We start from the raw sequence: 22,153 nt of genomic DNA on the forward strand, positions 1-22,153 counted from the left end.
CGACTGTACCCCAGAAGTCTTTCCCCATCCCTCCCTCCGCAGTGGCTCTGGCTCTTTGTTCACAGGAATGCAGTGCCATTGTGCACGATGATCCTGTGCTTCATATACCTGACTGTTTGTTACATTTTTATGATCTCTACCTCAACTGCAAAAGCTGCTGAATCAAATGTTTGTTTTAATAAGAACTATAAAATAAATAAAAAATCCACATGAATTGATATTTCCACTTGGTACAAAACTAACTAATTAACTGGGAAGAGGAGCTGCCAGCCCTTTAAACTGGGCAGGAAAGGAAGCTGAGCTCCACCCCAGAGAAAACAAAAACTCAAATGCTATGTTGTTAAACATTCTATTAGGGAAAATTCAATAACACAACGATAGAGGGAATTGTGCCAATAAACCCTGATTGCATTTTTTTTGACAGATAGAGTTAGACAGTGAGAGAGACAGAGAGAAAGGTCTTCCTTTGGTTGGTTCACCCCCTAAATGGCCACTATGGCCAGCGTGCTGCGCCGATCTGAAGCCAGGAGCCAGGTGCTTCCTCCTGGTCTCCCACGCCGGTGCAGGGGCCCAGGTACTTGGGCTATCCTCCACTGCCTTCCCGGGCCACAGCAGAGAGCTGGACTGGAAGAGGAGCAACTGGGACTAGAACCAGCACCCATATGGGATGCCGGCGCCACAGGCGGAGGATTAACCAAGTGAGCCACGGTGCCGGCTCCCCCGATTGCATCTTAAGGATTACCTGAGGGGCCAGAGCTGTGGCGTAGTGGGTAAAGCAGCCGCCTGCAATGCTAGCATCCCATATGGGTGCTGGTTTGAGACCCAGCTGCTCCACTTCTGATCCAGCTCTCTGCTGTGGCCTGGGAAAGCAGTAGAAGATGGCCCAAGACCTTGGGCCCCTGAGCCTGAATGGGAGACCCGGAAGAAGCTCCTGGCTCCGTTGCGATCATCTGGGGAGTGAACCAGTGGATGGAAGGCCTCTCTCTCTGCCTCTCCTTCTCTCTCTGTGTAACTCTGACTTTCAAGTAAACAAATAAATCTTAAAAAAATAAAGGATTGCCTGAAACTCTAGAGCAAGATGGAGGCAGCAAGGCAGAAGCAGGTTCCCAGGTTGCTGAGGATTCCTGAGACGTAACCTGGCAGCACCCTGGGCTGGCCCCTCCCCAGCCCTTAAAGTCTAAGCTTGAACACTTTCTGTGTGATGCAGCATCTTGACGCAATATTCTTAAAGGAGAAGTGTAGGGAGCCTGGGGCCCCAGCTCTGGTCTGCAAGGGAAATTAGGGAAGGGGGGTTGCACAGCTGGCTGAACTTCAGGAAGACTCAGGGAGAGGCCGCTGGGGTGGACATGGACAGAGCCAGACTAGGGGAGAGAAGCAAGGGTGGACTGGGGTGATACCACCCCCAACCTGTCTCCTCAAAAACAGAGCATTCAACTTCCTCAGCCACCGTCCCTGACCACAGCCTCAGAAGTGGTCTGATCCTAAGGACTGAGGCATCTACTTCAGCACCAGAAAGGATTTGAACCCTTACTTAGTCCTATCATGCATGGTTTCTTCTCCTGGGTGAGCTGCAAGGGATGTCTGAACTCTCAGAAAATTATAGACTTGGGTTTTTCCTAGAGAGAAGACCACAGCGTCCATGTGATCGTCACAGGGCTCCAGGGCACCGCTAGTCCCCTCACACCAGTTAGGAAAAATGAGTCTAAAAATCCTTGTAACCAGGACTAGCGTAGTGAGTAAAGCCGCGGCCCCGCCCCTGCAATACCGGCATCTCCTAAGCGTGCCGGCCTGTGTCCTGGCTGCCTCACTTCCAATCCAGCTCCCTGCTAATGTGCCTGTGAAAGCAGCAGAAGATGGCCCAAGTCCTTGGGTCTCTATACCCATGTGGGAGACCCAGATGAAGTTTCTGGCTCCTGGCTTTGGCCTGACCCAGGCCTGGCCATTGTGGCCATTTAGGGAGTGAACCAACCAATGGAAGATTCTCTCTGGGGGCTCGAACTATGGTGTAGTAGGCTAAGCCTCCGCCTGCAGCACCGGTATCCCATATGGACGCCAGCCTTTGTCCCCGCTCCTCCACTTCTGATCCAGCTCCATGCTGTGGCCTAGGAAGGCAGTGGAGGATGGCCCAACTGCTTGGGCCCCTGCACCCACCCACATGGGAGACCAAGAGGAAGCTCCTGGCTCCTGGCTTTGGATCAGCACAGCTCTGGCTGTTGCAGCCATCTGGAGAGTGAACCAACAGATGGAAGACCTCTCTCTCTCTCTGCCTCTGCCTCTCTATAACTCTACCTTTCAAATATATAAATATAAATCTTTTTGAAAAATTCATTAATATATCTCATTTAATGCAAACTATTCAAAAAATTGTCATTCAAATAAGTAATCACTATCAAAATATCACTACTGAGATATTCAACATCCTACTGTTCATACCAAGGCTTTGAGATTCAGTATAAATTTCACACATATAGCAGGAACTCTAGAAGCACCTTCCTACTTTTTAAAAATTAATTTGGGGTGAGGGTTCCAGTGCTGTGGTGCAGCAGGTTAAAGCCATGGGCTGCAGCGCTGGTGTCCCATCTGGGCACCAGTTTGAGTCCTGGCTGCTCCAAATCCGATCCGCTGCTTGCTAATGAGCCTGGGAAAGCAGCAGAGAATGACCCAAGCCCTTGAGCCCCTGGATGAAGCTCCTGGTTCCTGGCTCCGGGTCGGCCCAGCTCCAGCCATTTGGGGAATTAAGCAACAGATATAAGATCGCTCTCTCTCTCTCTCTCTCTCTTTCTCCTTCTCTCTATATAATTCCACCTTTCAAGTAAATAAATAATTCTTCTTAAAAATCATTTGGTTTTGGTTATTTTTTAGGACTCATGTTTCTTGAATTTTTTTAATTGAGGTAAAACTCATAGAACATAAAACAAGCCATTTAAAGGACACAACCTAGTGGCACTTAGTGTATTCATAATGTACAGCAATCATTTCTATCTAGTTTCAAAATGTTATCATCACCCCAAACAGAAACCTTTTTCCCATTAAGCAATGGATTCCCATTTGGTACCCCCCCAGCCCCTGGAAAGCACCAATCTGCTTTTTGTCCCTATGACTACCTATTCTGGATATTTCACGAGTGGAATCACGCCTAAAGTGACCTTTTGTGTCTGGCTTATTTCACCTAGCATTTTTTTTTTAACAAACAACTTTTTTATTATTAAAAAAAAAAAATCCTGAGTAGGTGTTTTGCCCAGTGGTTAAGATGTGTGTCTTAGAAACTGGGCTTGTGGCATAATGGATAAAGCTGCTGCCTGTAATGGTGGAATCCCATATACACACTGGGTTCGTGTCCCAGTTGCTCCACTTCTGATCCAGCTTCCTGCTAATGACCTTGGAAAAGCAGTGGAGGATAGCCCAAGTGTTTGGGCCCCTGCCACCCACATGGGTGACCTGGAATAAGCTTCTGGCTCCTGGCTTCAGCCTGGCCCAGCCCTGCCTGTTGCAGCTGTCTAAGGAGCGAACCAGCAGATGGAAGATTCTCTCTCTCTCTCTCTCTCTCTCTCGCTATATATATATATATATATATATATATATATATATATATATAACTCTTTCAAATAAACAAATCTTTAAAAAATAGTAAATGAATATAAGTAAGTAACCATTGTAATGATACTGATACTGCCGATGTAGTCTTTCATTATTGATGGTCCCATTATTCTTTTAAATCTGATGAACTTTGAATTATTTAATAAAAACAAAGAAACTAGTACAAGAAACTAAGAAAAAGCAATAGGTAGATATTGATATTCCTGCTGAAGTCTTTTAAGATATTGAAATGTCACAAGATTTTCCTTCCATTGAGTGGGTAAAACCTGGCACGCTGAACTATTTTTCATATTTGAGATTTTGTATCTATTACCATAATCATAGAACATGTAATAAAATAAATTGCTTTTACATTCTTCGTGCTGGACATATTTACATGTATTAATTTCACAGCCCTGAAAAGAAACCAACAATTGACTATACTTTTTTGAAGCATGTTTAATAACAAAGTCATAAAAAATGAATTTAGAGCAATGTGCTTTGCTCTACAATCCATGAAATGCATTTTCTCTGCAGATGCTTACAAATCACTTTGGAAATAGACACAAATACACACATATTCATTCACAGAAAATGCCCCTTTTAGCTTTAATATCAAACGTGGCTATCATAAAAAAAGCATAAAGTGCAAAGGCTCCATTTCAAAAGGCTTTGATCACCCCCAAAGCAATGGAGATTAAATGCTACCACAGCCAGTGGGCAACCACACTTATACAGCACACCCTATACAAAGTATAAAATAAGCTTTATATCTGAAACCACTATACATATTTGCTCTGACTACATACTGTGGTTATAGAATAATCTTAAAACTGGTTCAACATATAGGGAAAGATACAGTTCCAACAATTAGAGTAGGAGCCATTTTTGTTAAGGAGGACAATGATGTCTACAAAATCCACTGAGAATCCCTATCTGGCCCAAGACATTTCTTTGACCAGCTGGAACAACAGCACCCAGGAAGAGCCCTGGCTATGAAAGTTTCAAGTTCATTTGAGAATGAAAGGAACTGGGGCCCTAGTGGGCCAAACTTCAGTCCCACCTGTCCCCCAGGTGGTTCCATGGCAGACCTGAGGGATAAAGCTCAACTCCCAGCCCTGGAGCCTAGGCATGGTCCTGGTGAATGGAAGGAAGCATGAACTGGTGGGAGAAGTCCTTAGACACCTAAGAAATGATATGAATGGTGTACGTGGCAGGTTTTACAAGGCCTGTGCTGGTGACCACCAAGCTTTGTCCCCCAGTAGAATATCTTGATCTATAATTTATGTTTTAGGCACTCCTCATTGAACAAGCACCAAGTTGCTCCAAAATGTAGCCCATTTACCAGATGAATGTAACTATCTCATCTCCGCATTCTTCAAAAATGTGTTCACTGGGGTGCTTGCTAAACAAACATATAATCATAAAGGGGAAGAAATATTTCTTTTTCTAATAATCAACAATTAATTAAACACCGGGAAACAATAATCAACAAATGGGGCCAGTGTTGTGGCACAGAGGGTTAAGCCACGGCCTGCAACACTGGCATCCCATGAACGCTAGTTTGAGTCTCGGTTGCACCACTTCCAATCCAGCTCTCTGTTAATGTGCTTGGACTCTGACCCTGCCACCCATGTAGGCTAAATGGATGGAGTTCCAGCCTCCTGGCTTTGGCCTGATCCAGCGCTAACCATTGCACTCATTTGAAATGTGAACCAGCTGATAGAAGATCTAACTGTCTCTCCCTCTCTCTAACTGTGCTTTTCAAGTAAAAGAATAAATAAATAAAATCTTAAAAAAAAAAAAAAAAAGAATCGTTGATTGAAACGGTCACTTGGTACCATTAATGGTTTCTTATATCCTAAATCCAGGTCCTGCTGGGTATCAATCATGGGCAAACTCTAACCACAACAAAATCTGACAGCCAGGCTGATTACCATTGCCACAACCAAACTCTTGAATGTCGAATCTGCTGAGGGGAAGGGACATTTGTAAGTGCACATCAATTCATGAAATATGATAGTTTTTTTTAAAAATCTAACGCATCAAAATCTGTGGGGTCACATATTTAATAGCTACCTGCTATGACTCATCAATCCAAGTGCAGCAGTCTATCAAAAAGTAGAATCCAGTTTATTAAGTCTTAGGGTTCACTCAAGGTCAGGCTTGCTTATAAAGGAAGATTCAGCAGTGGCTCGCAGAATCCAGTGACAAACATTCAAGTGATCGCTGCTCTAGTGTATGCTAAACCTGCTCTTCATGAAAAAATACAACACTGGCATTTATATTCCATTGAAGCCACAGGATACACTGTCAGTTCAGAAGATGTCTATTTACAACTATATTAGGGAGAAAAAAGACAAGAATGAAAGAGCAACTGCCGAAATCTCAACAGTGATGAACTTGGGCAATAGAAATGTGGGTGATTTCTCGTTCATTCTTCAACTTCTCAGTAGTTTCCCAATTTTCTCTCATAAGAATGTGGGGAGCTTTGATGTAAATATGAATGATGCCATACACCCAACCGCTCTTGTGATTCATGCTCGCGGAGTATGGTGAATTTTGATCAAAAGTAGCTATGTTTTGTCCTTCTGAAATACATCCCACTCCACATTTTCGTCTCAGCCCTCTTGAAAACCAGTCTCTAGAAGTGCACTTTGCTTTTCACATCAACAGCATCCTCCTGACAACTTACCTTGTCAGAGAGGGATGGAAGCAGCCCACTGAGAGACTCCCTGCCTTACCCCTATACCCATTCTTAGCATCTCATCTCCATTTCTGGGGGCTGGAAATGGAAGTGTCATCCAGGTTCCCAGGGATTAAGTCCTCTCACTGATGAGAAAGGGTCCCTCCTTACTCAGTAAGACAATACTCTTATCACCGAGCAATCCTCAAGACAAATTAAACCTGGCATTAAAAAATCACTGCCTACATTCTGCTTTTCCTTCTCCATGCTCCCACACTAAGACCTAACATATACTAAGCCCTCTACTGTAGAGCATTTTGGTACAGCAGAAGAGATGAGAATAGAATTCATGCCTAGCAAGGTCCACCTGAAATGAGGATGTTCTTGTATGTCCCCCTTAAAACATTCTAGACTTTCTGGCCGGCGCTGTGGCTTAACAGGCTAATCCTCCACCTTGCGGCGCCGGCAAACCCGGTTCTAATCCCGGTTGGGGCGCTGGATTCTATCCCGGTTTCCCCTCTTCCAGGCCAGCTCTCTGCTATGGCCCGGGAGTGCAGTGGAGGATGGCCCAAGTCCTTGGGCCCTGCACCCGCATGGGAGACCAGGAGAAGCACCTGGCTCCTGGCTTCGGATCAGCGCGATGAGCCGGCCGCAGCGGCCATTGGAGGATGAACCAACGGCAAAAAGGAAGACCTTTCTCTCTGTCTCTCTCTCACTATCCACTCTGCCTGTCAAAAAAAAAAAAAAAACGTTCTAGACTTTCAACTCAGAGAACTTAACAGCAGTTCTGTTCCATAAACCACATAGGTCCTAGAGAGGTACACTGAAGTTCCACAAACATTTAAGTCAAGGCCATCTTTAAACTGCATCTTGAACTACAATAAAGAGCCATGTACACTCAATACCAAATTTTCCTACCTTGGGATTTTCATTTGTATTTCCACAAAATTTGCAAATAAACAAAAGTTTGCAAATAAACTCTATAAATCTAGGCTTGCAATAACTTTGAGTTAATAAAAATAACTACGTTACACCTTGGGGTTTCAAAAATATTTGTTATGACAAACAAGGCTCTGTTGGTCAGGTAATATGAAAACCACTGGAGAAGAATAAAGTTATTCATCTTTGAACTCTAAATCCCCTTGCTTGCTGGTCTTTTGACCTTGGAATACGGCAAATTCTAAACAGAATGAGTTCCTTCCTGGATGTGTGGAAAACTGCTACTTCTCAACCCTCAGGAACTGAGGACAGCAAGGCACCCACCTCCTGTCCATACAGGGCACATCTGCCCTGCCCTCCCCCGGAGGTGCCTGAGCTAACGTGAGTATCCCTGAGGTCCAGAATGCCCACCCCACCCCTTGAGGGCAGTGCTGGAGTCTCCCATTCAGCCCAGCAAATTTGCAGCCAGTGCTTGATTAGGCGGGAAAAACTCTGAAGGCGACAGAAGTGCCCTGCTTCACCAGCGACCCCTGCCGGCCAGCCAGTGTGGAGCGACTGCCAACGTCTAAGAGAGGTGTTAATGGCTCTGAGAAACCACAGGAAGCACCTTGTCCTATAACGGGGCAGAGCGTGGGAAATAGGAGAGATTAACTAGAGGCGGGATCCTGGAAGGTAATTCCCAGAACAATACAGCACGCTGGAGGCTTCCAATGAGGAAAACTTTCCAAAAACGTCAGGTTTGCCCCAGAGTCTGAACCAGAACCTCCACCATGATGGGGAAGCGCCCTCTGACCCCCGCAAAGAGGTCAGGAGGTTGGTGTGCGTTTTCATCACAGCTATCGTCTCTTGTATCTGAGGCTACAGAGCTGACAGCGGGTAGAGGCAGAAAGGATGTCAACATTTGAAAATTGTGCTCACCTTCGAGAATGGCTTAAAGTGGAGGGTAGTTTTTGGCATAGAGTGTTTTACTCCTTAGCTTCACCCTCCTCTGAATTCTCCATCTCTCCACAGAGGTAGTGGTACAAAGATTCACAGATGCAAGTAGAACTCGGGTTAGTTAAGAGTTGCAAGTGGAAAACTAGCTTTCCTGAGCCACAGCCCTACACGTACGTCATTTGTCTGGCTTTGTTTAAGGACAATCTCCCCAAATGAACACTTCTGGAGTCTTCCAGAGTCAGGAGGTCTTGTCTGTTGAAGGCTCTGCCTGTCAACCGTAGAGTCCACTCCAAGAGTGCCTGAGAATGGTGGTGTCTGAGGCCGGCCCGTCTTCATGAGAGAGAGACAGTGTGCAGTGCTAGGTCCCCCAGGGGCTGCAGTCCAGCAAGCCACTGCTCTGGAAAGACACACTCATGTCCCTAAACCCCCTACTTTCCACCTTGGGGAAAGGGAAAGACACTTCTTCCGGGGGCACAGGAGAATCCTGGCAGTCCACAAACATACTAGCTAGAGTCCATGGGAACAGAATTTTAAAAAGACAGATCCCACACCAACTATTCAAACCCCCTTGGCTGTTGTTGCTAGCAAATGAAGTCCAGTGCATGAGGAAAAACAAGCAGAGCAGCCAGCCGCCACCTGACATCACGTGATCTTCACGGGTGATTTCTTGTGGGCACACAGGAGGGACACGTAGGGCACACCAATGAAGGCCCACTTCTCACTGGGCCAGAACCTGATGACAGGGCCCTGCTCAGGAATCTCGGAGGCTGCATCAAAGTAGGCAAAGCACACACAGCCCAGGTAGGCAGCGAGACAGATGAGGATGTGCCTGCAACAGAGATCAAAGGTGAGAAGACTCTATTGCCCTCATTCCCCATGCTCCTCCCTCCAGGCTATCCCACCTGGCTGGGCTGTAATTACAGTCCAGGGGCATCTTATAATCAGGAGAGGATGAAAGCGACCATTCATCACTGAGACACCAGGAGGATGATAAATGTTCAGCAATTTAGGACCCATCTTAGTGCATAAAGGTGCCAATGCCTCTGAGGCTCCACCAGAAGGACGGAGGCCCAGAGGTTAAAAACAGAGGTGCCAGGGGTGGCCCAATAGTTAAGATGCTCCATGGGACACCCACATCCCACACTGAGGTGCCTATTATGTCCTGGCTCTGCTTTCAATTCCAGCTTCCTGTTAAGGCACACCCTGGAAATCTGCAGGTGATGGGTCAAGTAGTTGAGTCACTGCTACCCATGTAGAGACCTGGATTGAGTTCCAGGCTCCTGGCTTTAGTCCTGCCCAACCTCAGCTATTGCAGGTGTTTGGGGAGTAAATCAGTAGATGGAAGATCAACTGATCTATCTATCTATCTGTCTATCATCTATCTGTGTGTGTGTGTGTATGTATGTGTAGGTCTCCCTCACTCTCTCCCTCTCGCTCTTGCTCTTTCTGCCTTCCAAATAAAAAAAGAAAGAAAAAAGAGGTGTCATGATGAAAATAACTGAACACATCTGATTCTCCCTTTAACAACTAGTTACTGGTTATAGATATTTTATGTCCTTTTCCAGGAATAAAACGATTGCTTAAACTACTTTTATAGTTTGGCAGGTGATTCTTTTTTTCTTTTTAACTTACCCTTACTGTGCCTGTGGAAATTTTTCATATTAATCTCTGTCAAGTAATGGATAATCTGAAGGCGTGAAATCCTTCTACACACTCTACACTAAAATTTAATTCCAGATACATTAAATATTTTTAAAATATTTTAAAAACATAAAAAGAAAATAGCTTTATAAATTTTGGTGGGAACAGGAGGTCCTTTCTTATAATGACACAAAGTGCAGAAACTCTAAAAAAGGAGGGCGGGAGGGACCACGTGAATGTTTAAAACAAATATGGCACAAAAATATCATCAACCTACTAAAAGGCACATGGAAAACCAGGGGGGAATATTTGTACCATGTGAAAAGGAATTAAAATTCCTACCCACAAAGAACAATGAAAAAACCAATCATTTCGTATCCCTTCTGGAACGTGCTTTACCACAGCATGGGTGAGGGCGGCAAGCACAAGGCTTCCTTCACGTTAATAATCATGGGTGATGGGCATTGCCCATGTGGGGGCCCTACTGTTCTCTGCACTTTTGAAAATGCTGCAAATTTGCATAATAAATGGCATGCACTTGTGCAGACAATAGTGACTGTTAACTATGTGCCAGGCATGTATTTAAATGCTTTAAAATAGAAACACTCAACAGAGAAGACAAAAAGAAAAATGAAAGGCACATTTCAGAAGAGAAAATGAACATAGCAAACTTACATTTGAAAAGATGTCCAACAACAAACAGTAATTTTTTTTAAACATAAAAACAAAAACCAAATATAATCTGTTCCACCAATTAGGTTAACAGAGATTTAAAGGAGTTCATATACTCTTTTACAGATGTAGTAAAAAGTGGTAATTGGCACAATCTCTCTAGATTTGGTTATTTGTATATTCCAATTTAACCTATGGAAATATTCAGGTATTAGAATCACTGTAGATTTTAATCATATATTGTCTGCAAAAGGAAAAAATTAGAAATATCTACATATCAATTAACAGAGATTAGTTAAATGAATTATAAAGCATCTACATGGAGTGTTAATTAAACACAAGATAATGAAGATAATATATTTGTGTTGATGAGGAATGATCTAGTATTTAGCATTTTTTAAAAAAAGGACAGTGTACACATGTATCATGTGTAAAAAGATGCTATTTTTATTTTTAAAAAGTTGGAAGAAGAGCAGATGCTTAGTATTAGTGGTTAAGACACCCCTGAGGATACATATATCCTTTAAAAAAAAAAAGATTCATTTTATTTATTTGAAAGACAGAGTTACAGAGAGAGGTAGAGACAGAGAGAGAAGTCTTCCATCCACTGGTTCACTCCCAAGATGGCCACAAAGGCCAGAGCTATGCTGAACCGAAGCCAGGAGCTTCTTCTATGTCTCCCATGTGGGTGCAGGGGCCCAAGGATTTGGGCCATCTTCTACTGCTTTCCCAGGCCATAGCAGAGAGCTGGATCGGAAGAGGAGCAGCTGGGACTAGAACTGGCACCCATATGGGATGCTGGCGCTTCAGGTCAGGGCTTTAACCCACTGCGCCACAGCGCCGGCCCCAAGGATACACACATCCAATACCAGAGTACCTGGGTTTGAGTCTTGGCCCTGCTCCTGATTCTAAGCTCCCTGCTAACGTGCACCCTGTAAGGCAGAGGATGATGGCTCAAGTATTTGGGTCCCTGCTACCTGCATGGGAGACAGATTGGATTCCTAGCTCCCAGCTTCCACCTGGCCCAGTACTGGCTGTTGCAAGCATTTGGGAGTACATCAGCAAATGGAAGATATTTCTGTCTCTCTTTCACACGCTCTCCCACTATCACCACCTCTCAAATAAAATGAAAATAAACAACGTTTAAGTATAAAGATGGACACATATATGTATATAGGTAAAATCTGGAAGGATGCATTTCAGATTGCTAGCAATATTTCTTTGGGGAATGGAATTATAAAAGACACATTTTCTTATGCTTTTAAAAATGTCGTTTTATAAGTTGGAAGAAAAGATAATTAAACTTTGAAAAACAAAAAAAAAGTAGATTAAATTCAGAAAAAATTAAGTTTGAACAGTTATTACCTCGTCTAAATTTTGAATTTTACTTAAATCATTAATTTTTTTTAAATTCTTTTAATTTTTTTTATTTGACAGGTAGAGTTATAGACAGTGAGAGAGAGAGACAGAGAGAAAGGTCGTTCTTCCATTGGTTACTCTCCAAATTCCCGCAACGGCTGGCGCTGCGCCAATCCGAAGCCAGGAGCCAGGCACTTCCTGCTGGTCTCCCTTGCGGGTACAGGGGTCTAAGCACTTTTGCCATCCTCCACTGCCCTCCCGGGCCACAACAGAGAGCTGGACTGGAAGAGGAGCAGCCGGGACTAGAACCCGGCGCCCATATGGGATGCTGGTGCCACAGGTGGAGGATTAACCAAATGAGCCACGGTGCTGGCCCCTTAAATCATTAATGTAACAAGAGGCTATGGGGTGATAAATATTTACATCTTGAATGAGGCCTATTTACATAGGTGTACATTTACCAAACCTCAAAGCATACACTTAAAATATGTGCATTTTACTATCTGTAAATTGTAACTCAACAAATACATAAAATGTATAAATTCCCTAGTGTGAACTGCTGAACCTAAGAAATGTCAAGCAATGTCCCACTACTGAAAACCCCAGCTTGTGCCATTTTATGCTTTATATTTTGCACACAGTTCTGCAAGTCCCTGAGCCTTAAACTGAAAGCTTGCTGGGTCTCATGGTAAACAGACGCTCATACGTGAAGGGAACTGAAGTCAGTTCTTTCAAGTGAGCATCTTTAGGCCACCTCCAGATGGAAGCAAGCTGCTTGTGAGTCTGCACCTAATGCCCTTCAATTCTTCACCCTCCCTGCACACTCGCAGCTGTCTACAAGAGCCGGGAAGAGCAGACTGCTCGGGCTCCTAGTCATGTGTCACAATCAGAAGTGGTAGACAGCAAAGAAGGAAAGACTTCCCTGGGTTTGGCGCTCATGCGATTAGCAGGAAGACTGCCATGAAAGCCACCCGATCTCTCCTGGGCTTTCTTCGTGTAGGCTTCTGCATGAGGGTTTGTCACCTGCCTTTGTTTTTTTAACCTAACAGTGAAGCCTGAGCATTCCAAACTACAGATGCTTCAATTTACATAGGTGCAAAGACTGAACTCCAAGGTCATTTTTATGTAAGTGGGTGGGTGACACTGAGCAATTCACTTTAGTTGCTGTAGTCTTCTGTCTCCTCCTATAAACAGAGCAGTTGAGACTGTCCCTGGAGAGCAGGTGAGGCCTGCGCTTTTCCTGGGGTCACTCGGGTCCCAAAGGCATGGCTCCTACCTGCAGTGTCCACATCACATTTTGTCCCACACTTTTCCACTCCTCCACCCACGCCCCCAGCCAGAGCTCAGGTTACAGATTCCCTTTTCAAGCTTCTTTGCTTTAATAATGGAGCCAGAAATAGGAGGCTGAAGACCTGCAGCATAACAATTAGGTCTTTTTGTTCTGACCGCCTAGGCCTGGAGCCAAGGTTGCTTTTTCACAATACTTTCCGTGCTGGAACATCTGCCTGTCTGTCAAGGGAGACAGGTGCACCCGGCTGTGCGTTGGCCCCAGAGCACACCTGTGCACCTTACATGGCTCAGGCAACCCGACAGCAAGTGCAGACGCGGGCCTCTCGGCTGACTCCCCACACGAGCGCTTACCACACGCAGTGCAGGTAAGGGAAGTGAAAGGAGGACAACAGCTCACAGAAGGCTCGGTCACTGATCCAGCAGAAGAGGGCGAGGGTCCACCAGAGGCCAGAGAAGAGGCCCAGCTTAAACACACGCACGTTGTCACACCTGCCCGGGCGGGAGGGAGAGAGCACACCAGTCACTCCCAGTTTCCACCTCCCTCTCATCTCCCCACTCCCTTGGAATTGGCTCTCCTGCTCAACACACAGTCACCCCACAGTCTCATTTAGACTTCTGTGTAAGTAAATAACCATGACTACGCTTAGATCTCAAACTTTTTTGCACCAAAATGAACTTGTCTTTTAATTCCAAGTTCCATGAACTTTTTGAAAAGTATGTGCACAGATGGCTCACAAAGCCATACCTCCCAGCCAGCCCTCCCCCCTAAACCCAGACCCATACACCCATCTACCTTCCTGACATGTGCACCCCCATGTCCAACAGGGGATATAAATATAATTTGCCCGCAATGAACTCCTAATCTTTCCCTCACCTAAAATCTACTTTCCCCTGGTCTTTTTTTTTTTTTTTTCAAAGTTTATCGGCTCCACCCTCAAAAATATCTCTAAAATAACTGTCCCCTTTGTTAGTAAAATGGCGCAGTCAATGTGGCACCCTGTATGCCTCACTCGCCATCTTAGGCCCTGGCCTGAAGGCTTTGGTCCTAAGCCCCACAACCCAACCACCCCCACCCTAATGGGACTCCTACTTCCCTGCCCACTGCCCCCCACCTCTTACAAAGTTGTAACAAGATCTGTTCCCGAATATGTGCTCTCTATCTTATGCGCCCCTGCTCTCTCTTACCCCAGCCCATCCAGCTTCCTCCACCCAACAATGAACCATTCCTCTAACTCCGGTGTCTGGTGTGTTTGGTGGTGGCCTTACACCCTTCCCTCTTAACCACCACCTGGGCCCCAGCCACATGCGTTCATGCATAGCCCACTAACACCAGTGCCCCTGCATTCACTTCCCAGCACTCTACCCAAAAGCCTCCCTGTCTTCCTTTAACCAGAGGACAAGTCAAGGCATTCACTCATCCTGGCTGCAAGCCGCACAGGTGGGCTTCCTCTGTCCCTTCACCTCCTCTCCTCCCACTTTACCCTTCACTGCCTCTGCTCAAGCTCCTGTGGACCCATGCAGATCCTCATATACCCCAGGTAGGGCCTCAGCACGTGATGTTCCCTCTGCCTCAAGTGCTCTTCCCCAATATCTACATAACTCTCCAAGTTTTTACTCAGTGTCACTCAGTGAGCCCTTTCCTGACCATTGTTCATAACAATGGCAACACCTGTCTCCACCTCCCGAGCAGCATTCCCTACCCTGCTTTCCCTCCTTTAATTTTCTCTGTAGCAATCGTAGCCCTTTGACATCGTCCAAGTTCCACTTACCTATTTGTCTCCCCTGACCCTACACAGACAAGTAAGGTGTTCAGCGCTGCATGCAGCACCAGAAACGGGGAAGGCTCACAATATTTGCAGAAGGAAGGAATGAGTTCTCTCTTTTTTAAAAGATTTATTTATCTATTTGAAAGTCAAGAGTTACACAGAGAGAGAAGGAGAGGCAGAGAGAGAGAGAGAGAGAGAGAGAGAGAGAGAGAGAGAGAGAGGAGAGAGAGAGAGAGGTCTTCCATTTGCTGGTTTACTCCCTAATTGGCTGCAATGGCCAGAGCTGCGCCGATCTGAAGCCAGGAGCCAGGAGCTTCTTCCAGGTCTCCCACGTGGGTGCAGGGGCCCAAGGACTTGGGCCATCTTCTACTGCTTTCCCAGGCCATAGCAGAGAGCTGGATCAGAAGTGGAGCAGCCAGGACTCGAACTGGTGCTCATATGGGATGCCAGCACGGCAGGCAGCAGCTTTACTCACTACGCCACAGCCCCAAAGGAATGAGTTCTTATTCATGCTGGGACAAAGTGTTTTTCTCTAAAACAAATCTTACCAGCTCAAAGGAAAATTCAATTGCTGTTTTCCCTTGTCATGGAATAGCTGCTCATATAGGTGTTGGTTTCCCTGGCTGGGGAGGGAGAGCCAGAGGCGGTAGGTGGTTGAGGTTCTTCTAAACCCTTCCCCCGCTCCAGAGTGAGTCGGGACCCAGGGTTCAACACAACATCTGCAGCTGGGAAGAAGCTTAACTCATGTGTTGGATAAGAAGGTGGGCGGGGGAGGGGGGGTCAAAAGCCTGGCTTGCTAGGGCCTTTCCCAGTTGTCAGATCAAAATATCAGTAAATATATCAGTAAAGATGGGATAGGACAGCAAATTTGGAAAGACTTGCTCAAAAAAAGCAAAGCAAACTAAGCAAACTATCCATTTGGAGGAGTGCTAAATGTAGCCCTTGGAAAGTTTTAAAAAAAATTTAATGGGTGCCGGTTCTAGTCCTGGCTGCTCCACTTCCAATCCAGCTCTCTGCTATGGCCTGGGAAAGCAGCAGAAGATGGCTCAAATCCTTGGGTCCCTGCACCTGCATGGGAGACCCGGAAGAAGCTCCTGGCTCCTGGCTTCAGGTCAGTGCAGCTCCACCGATGCGGCCACCTGGGGAGTGAACCAGCAGATGGAAGACCTCTCTTTCTCTCTCTCTGTCTGTCTCTGCATCTCTGTAACTCTGCCTTTCAAATAAATAAATAACTGTTTTAAAAACAATTTAACAGGGGCTGGTGCCAAGTTCTGAACCAGCTCTCTGCTAATGCACCTGGGAAAGCATCAGAGGTGGCCAAAGTCCTTGGTTCCCTACACCCACGTGGGAGACCGGAAGAAGCTCCTGGTTCCTGGCTTCAGATCGGTGCAGCTCTGGCCATTGCATCCATCTGGGGAGCAGACCAGCGGATGGAAGACTTTCTCTCTCTCTCTCTCTCTCTCTCTCTCTCTCTCTCTGCCTCTGCCTTCTATAGCTCTGCCTTTCAAATAAATAAATAAATCTCAAAAAAATTTTCATAGAGCCCTATGACACAGAGAGACTCTGCTCATACATAGTGACTAAAACAAAGAGATGAACAATTTCCAATTCCCTTTCTCTTCATCACGCTCTACCTTCGGATCACTGCCCTGTCCCAGAGAGCTCATCGCCCCCTCACTCTGGGCCCAGCATCTCCTCCTCTTCAGGCCTCAGCTTCAACTGTTCCTCAAACAGGCTGTCTTAGACCCCCCTACCACTCTCCCCTGCTGGTCTCCCTTTATTGCCATCTCTTGTGGCACTGTGTCCCTTTCCTTCATAATACTTATCACAAGTTGAATTTATTACGCATCATGTATTTATTTGAGCAATTTTTTCTTTTATATCTAGTATTAAACTAGCCTAGAAGACTAAGAGAGTAGGAACTAAATTTTGGTTTATTCACCAACATACACCCCGTGTCTAGCAACAGTGGCTGGTTCAGAACAAGTGTTAAATGCTTGCTGAACAAATGCATGGAATTGTGAAGAACAAGCACAGGTTTTATTGGACTCAATTGATGGGGAAGAACATTTTTTGTTTGTGTGTGTGTGTGTGAGTGAAAAGGAAAGATACCACATTGGCCACTAAATTCTCAGGGTTCATACTTTGGCACTGCCAAAGAAGGCAAAACAGACCTCTTGCTTTGCCACTCTAAAAAAAGAAAATGAAAGCTGACAAGAACAAATATCAGCAAATATCTAGACAATAGGCCAGGTATAAGAGGATCCAGCAACATCCAATGCAAGTAAATCTGTAAAGATTGGCTTAAGGGTGTTATCAGAACAGGGAGTGAGCCACTGGGGATGCAGTGAGTGCTGGGTCCCAACAGAGAGGCAGGCTGTAGAGCAGTGAGTCACTGTGAGAGCCAGCGCAAGGCAGGGAGGATGTCTACAAAGCAGGAGGGAAATCAAGGCAGAGCAAGTATCCTCGGGCAGCCTTTGCTGCTCTTTCCTCCTTTGTTTCTGTTTTTTGGTTGCTTTTTTTTTTTTTTTTTTGTAAGATTTATTTATTTTACTTGAAATGCAGTTTACAGAGAGAGAGAAAGAAATCTTCCGGGGCCAGAGCTGTGGCTCGCCTGGCTAATCCTCCACCTGTGGCACCAGCATCCCATATGGGCACTGGGTTCTAGACCCAGTTGCTCCTCTTCCAGTCCAGCTCTCTGCTGTGCCCTGGGATGGCAGTGAAGGATGGTTCAAGTCCTTGGGCACCTGCACCCACATGGAAGACCAGGAAGAAGCTCCTGGCTTCTGGCTTCTGATCGGCGCAGCTCCAGCCATTGCATCCATTTGGGAAGTGAACCAACGGAAGGAAGACCTTTCTCTCTGTCTCTCCCTCTCACTGTCTGAAACTCTACCTCTCAAATAAATAAATAAAATCTTTAAAAAAAAAATAGAAATTTTCCATTTACTGATTTACTCCTCAAACGGCCACAATGGCTACCGCTGAGCTATGCTGAAGCCAGGAACCTGGAACTCCATCTAGTCTCCCTTGTGGGTTGTCAGAGGCCCAAGTACTTGGACTACCTTCTATTGCTTTCCCAAGCTCATTAGCAGAGAGCTGGAACTGAAGTGGAGCAGCTGACACTCGAACTAGCACCCATGTGGGATGCTAGTGTCACAGGTGGCAGCTTAACCAGCTTGCCACATCGATCCCACCTTCCTCCATTCTTAGGGAGCAGGTCCTGCTAAGAGCCTCTGACCAAGCACATTGTCCAAACCTGAGCTGCACTAGGATTTAGTCTCATTGCTCAGGGATTTATCAAAATATCAATATGAGGGTGAGCAAAAAAGTAGAACAAGTCATATATACAGCAGGACCCTATTTTCCGATAGAAAAATCTGAGCAGAAGGGCTGTCCACCATTTCTTCCCTTCTTGACCCTGTATTATATTCTAAAAACTTTTTTGAGCAACAAAATCACTCTTATAATCAAGGGGGAAAAGTATTTTTTCAAATATTTTATATGCAGCTGAGTCACTCAGCAAGGTGACTTTAACATCACAAACTTCAGCAAATGTCAGGTCATGACCCCAAATCGGAACCAATTTTGTTTTCTCATGGTCGAGGAGAAGGTTCAGAAAGCACAATGAAAGTACAAAAAGGCTTGCAACAAGCGTTAGAGGTGAAGGCTGAAGAGAAACAGAAAGCTAAGAAGCAGTCCTTCCTCTATTTCCTCTGACCAAAGGGAGAGCCACTGAGAAACATTTAGCTTAGACTTTAGCTAAACAGAGAAGACCCTGGAAGGAAATGCCAGGAGTGATAAGAGCATCTTCTTGTCTGGAAATTTTATCAAAGCAGGGAAACAATAAACTTTTCTTCCCCTTGTAACTGGGATATAGCAGTGAACAAAGAAAACTTGTCCCTACCAATACAAAGTCTACGTCAAGCAGAGGGGACAGAACTTGAACCAAACAACACAAGGAATTTTCTAATTATGGTAACAGGGAGTGCCATTCAAAAGTTTAGGGGATTAGGAGAGCATGTAAACAGTTGATTCAAACCTGAAGAAGGAGCAGAAGTTAGCCAAGCTGGAGTCGGAAAGGGACCAGGCTATCGTCGGAAGTGGATGGGTCCGCATGAAGACAAGAAAGCTTTGGACAGCTGAGGACAGGATATGGAGGGAGCTTCAGCCTGGAGAGACAGGCAGGCAGGCAGGGGCATGTTGAAGTCTTTGAATTTGATTTTTATCTTAACCTCAATGTCAGCTAATAGAAAAAATGACTGTGATCAGATGGGATGCTCAGGGAAGGAAGAGGGGGCCAAGGTTCTGGCTTTAGCAGTGGGGTAAATGGTGCTCCCAGCCAAGCAGATCAGGAGTCTGGTTTCGGACAAGTGGAATTATAGAAGCCTCTGATCTATGGAATTGGAGTGGCCAGGTAGGCAGATAGCTACACAACAGTAGAGTTAGAAGGACGGAATTGGTTCAAGACATAAATTTCAAAGTCACCTGAAAATGTACAGTAGTTAAAGCCATGGGAATGGATGAACTTTTTCAGGAGGAAGTGGAGAAGGAGAAAAGCAGTCTCAATCCACGTGGGCTGCTATGCCCAATCACTGCAGACCAGGTGGCTTTAAACAACAAAGAGCTGTTTCTCACAGGTCCGGAGGCAGGAAAGGCCAAGATCAAGGCAGACTCGGCATCTGGCAAAGGCTCACTCCTTCAAGGTCTATCTTCACATGGTAGGAGGGGCAAGGCGGGTCTCTGGGACCTCTTCTCTAAGGGTACAGTAGCAGTCAGCTTGTTATTACTACAGTGAAATACCTGAGACAGGCTACTTAGGAAGGAAAGAGAGGTTGATTCGATTCAGAGTGAGAGACTGAAAGAAATGGCATAACACACACATCTCGCACAGGCCTCACGGCAGATGGCAGAGCGTGTGCAAAGGGTCAATCACACTGCAAGCCAGCAAGCAGAGAGGAGCTGGGTGGGGCCCAACTCTGGCTTCTATAACAACCTCTCAGAAGAATTACCTCCCAATGACCCATGACCTAAGGACCTTCCTCGAGGGCCCACCTCCTAAGACACCATTACCTGCAAATAGCACCACCCTGGGGACTGAGCCTTTAGCATATCCCATCAACCTTTGGGGGACATTGAATACCCAAACCCCTGTAGGCAATATTTCCATTACCAAGCTTTCCCCTCTTGACACAATCATCTCCTTACAGATTCTATCTCCTAACACTATCACCTTGGTGATTAGGTTAGGTTTCAATATACCAATTTTCAGACCACAGAGAGCTAAGGGCATACCTTAACGGATCACTGCGTACAAAGCCACATAGAAAAGAAGGCGCCTACATGACAGACTGAAAAGAGTTGGCAGGAAAACTAGGAGGATGTGGTATCATAGGAAGCACCCAAGGGAACCTGTCAAAGATGTGGGGAGAGGGGATAATTGTGCAAACAGCTGAGAAAACAACATACAGGATACAAGAGAAATGAAAACTGATCAATGGATGTACAACACACCAAGAAGAGCATGCTAGTCAGCTTCTCACTACTGCAACAAAATAAATATTTGGGAATGAACTTTGTAAAGAGAAGACATTTATTTACCTCACAGTTTTGAAAGTTCAAGTCCAAGATTAAGTGGCCCTATTTATTTGGCCTCTGGTGAGGGCAGCAAATTGGAAAGGCAGAGCACAGGCAGAGGAAGGTTCATGTGATAAACCAGGAAGCAGAGAATGTTTTGGCCCAAACTCAGGCTTTTATAAGGATCTTGTCACAAGAACTACCTTCCAAGGGCACACCGTCAGTGACCTAAGGACCTTCCACTTAGGTCCTGCCTTCTTAAGATTCTATCGCCTATCAATAGTGCCACCTGAGAACCATTAACTCTCAACTTTAGAATTTTTAAATCCTCATGAGATGAGGGGTCAAATAATGTCCAAACCATAGCAAAGGGTTCAATTAGCAAAGTGGCAAAAGAAGCCAGACTGGAGTGGGTTGAAGAGTAAATGAAAGGAAAGGGATAGAGACAGGTTTTGTTTTATTTTTTAAAGAAGTTTGGCTGCCAGGGGCCAGTGTTGTGACATAGCAGGTGTGGCATCCCAGATGCTCCACTTCCTATCCAGCTTTCTGCTAATGAACCTGGGAAAGCAGTAGAAGATGACCCAAGTACTCAGACCTCTATACCCACATGGGAGACTCAGATGAAGCTCCTGGCTCCTGGCTTCGATCTGGCGGTTGCAGCCATTTGGGGAGTGAACTAGTGGATAGAAGATAGCTCGCTCACTCTCTCTCTAATAAATAAATAAATAAATAATTTTTTTAAAAAAAACATGAGAAGATTGGCTGTGATGTACTAGGGAGACAAAGGGTGGTAGCTGGAGATGGATGTGGGTTGAATCAAGGCTGAATGTTAGAGGAGTTGGAAAAGGCTCCACCATGTCTACAGGCTCATAGGAGGAACCATTGAGAGAGGGAAGATGTAGACAACAATGGAAGCAAAACAGGTACAGGGGAGCAGAGGGACCCATCAGTGGTAGAAAGACCAAACCTAGATGGAGGAAGGGGGACTTGCCAGGATGCTGCAATTTGTTGATGTGATGATGAAGGCCAATTAGCTGCAGTAATGCCCAGCTTTTCCAGGACAAAATATTTCAAGTATAGAACAGAAATGATGGGGCTGGTGCTGTGGCACAGCAGGTTAAAGCCCCAGCCTGCAGCACCAGCATCCCATCTGGGTGCCAGTTTGAATCCAGGCTGCTCCACTTCCCATCTAGCTCCCTGCTAATGCACCTAGGAAAGTAGCTAAGGATGGCCCAACTCCTTGGGCCCCTGTACTCATGTGGGAGACCTGGAGGAAGCTCTTGGCTCCTGGCTTTGGATCAGCTTAGCTCCAGCAGTTGTGGGCATTTGGAGAGTGAACCAACGGATAGAAGACTTCTCTCTATCTCTATCTCTATTTCCCTCTGTAACTCCTTCAAATAAACAAAATAAATCTTTTTTTTAAAAAAAGAACAGGAGCTGGCATTGTGGCATAGCAGGTAAAGCCACCACCTGTGGTGCTGGCATCCCATATGGGTGCCGGTTCGAGTCCTGGCTGTTCCACTTCTGATCCAGCTCTCTGCTATGGCCTGGGAAAGCGGTGGAAAATGGCCCAAGTCCTTGGGCCCCTGCACCTGAGTGAGAGATCCAGAGGAAGCTCCTGGCTCCTGGCTTCAGATCAGCACAGCTCCAGTCATTGTGGCCAACTGGGGAGTGAACCAGCAGATGGAAGACCTCTCTCTGCCTTCCCTCCTCT

General features: G+C 45.6%; 1 protein-coding gene across 1 annotated transcript in view; it reads right to left on the bottom strand.

Annotated features, from left to right (window-relative positions):
* Nucleotides 1-4,017: 4,017 nt before the first annotated feature.
* The window catches only part of ACER2 (alkaline ceramidase 2), a 40,091-nt gene continuing 21,955 nt past the window's right edge, over nt 4,018-22,153 (bottom strand). The window contains exons 5-6 of the mRNA XM_062208144.1: nt 13,451-13,588; nt 4,018-8,966 (exon numbers count right to left, since the gene is read on the bottom strand). Coding sequence (XP_062064128.1) covers nt 8,780-8,966; nt 13,451-13,588 — 325 coding nt within the window. The 3' untranslated portion in view covers nt 4,018-8,779. The remainder of the gene's footprint in view (nt 8,967-13,450; nt 13,589-22,153) is intronic.

The sequence above is a fragment of the Lepus europaeus genome, chromosome 12 (genome assembly GCF_033115175.1).
Source record: "Lepus europaeus isolate LE1 chromosome 12, mLepTim1.pri, whole genome shotgun sequence".
In the NCBI taxonomy this organism is placed as follows: domain Eukaryota; kingdom Metazoa; phylum Chordata; class Mammalia; order Lagomorpha; family Leporidae; genus Lepus; species Lepus europaeus.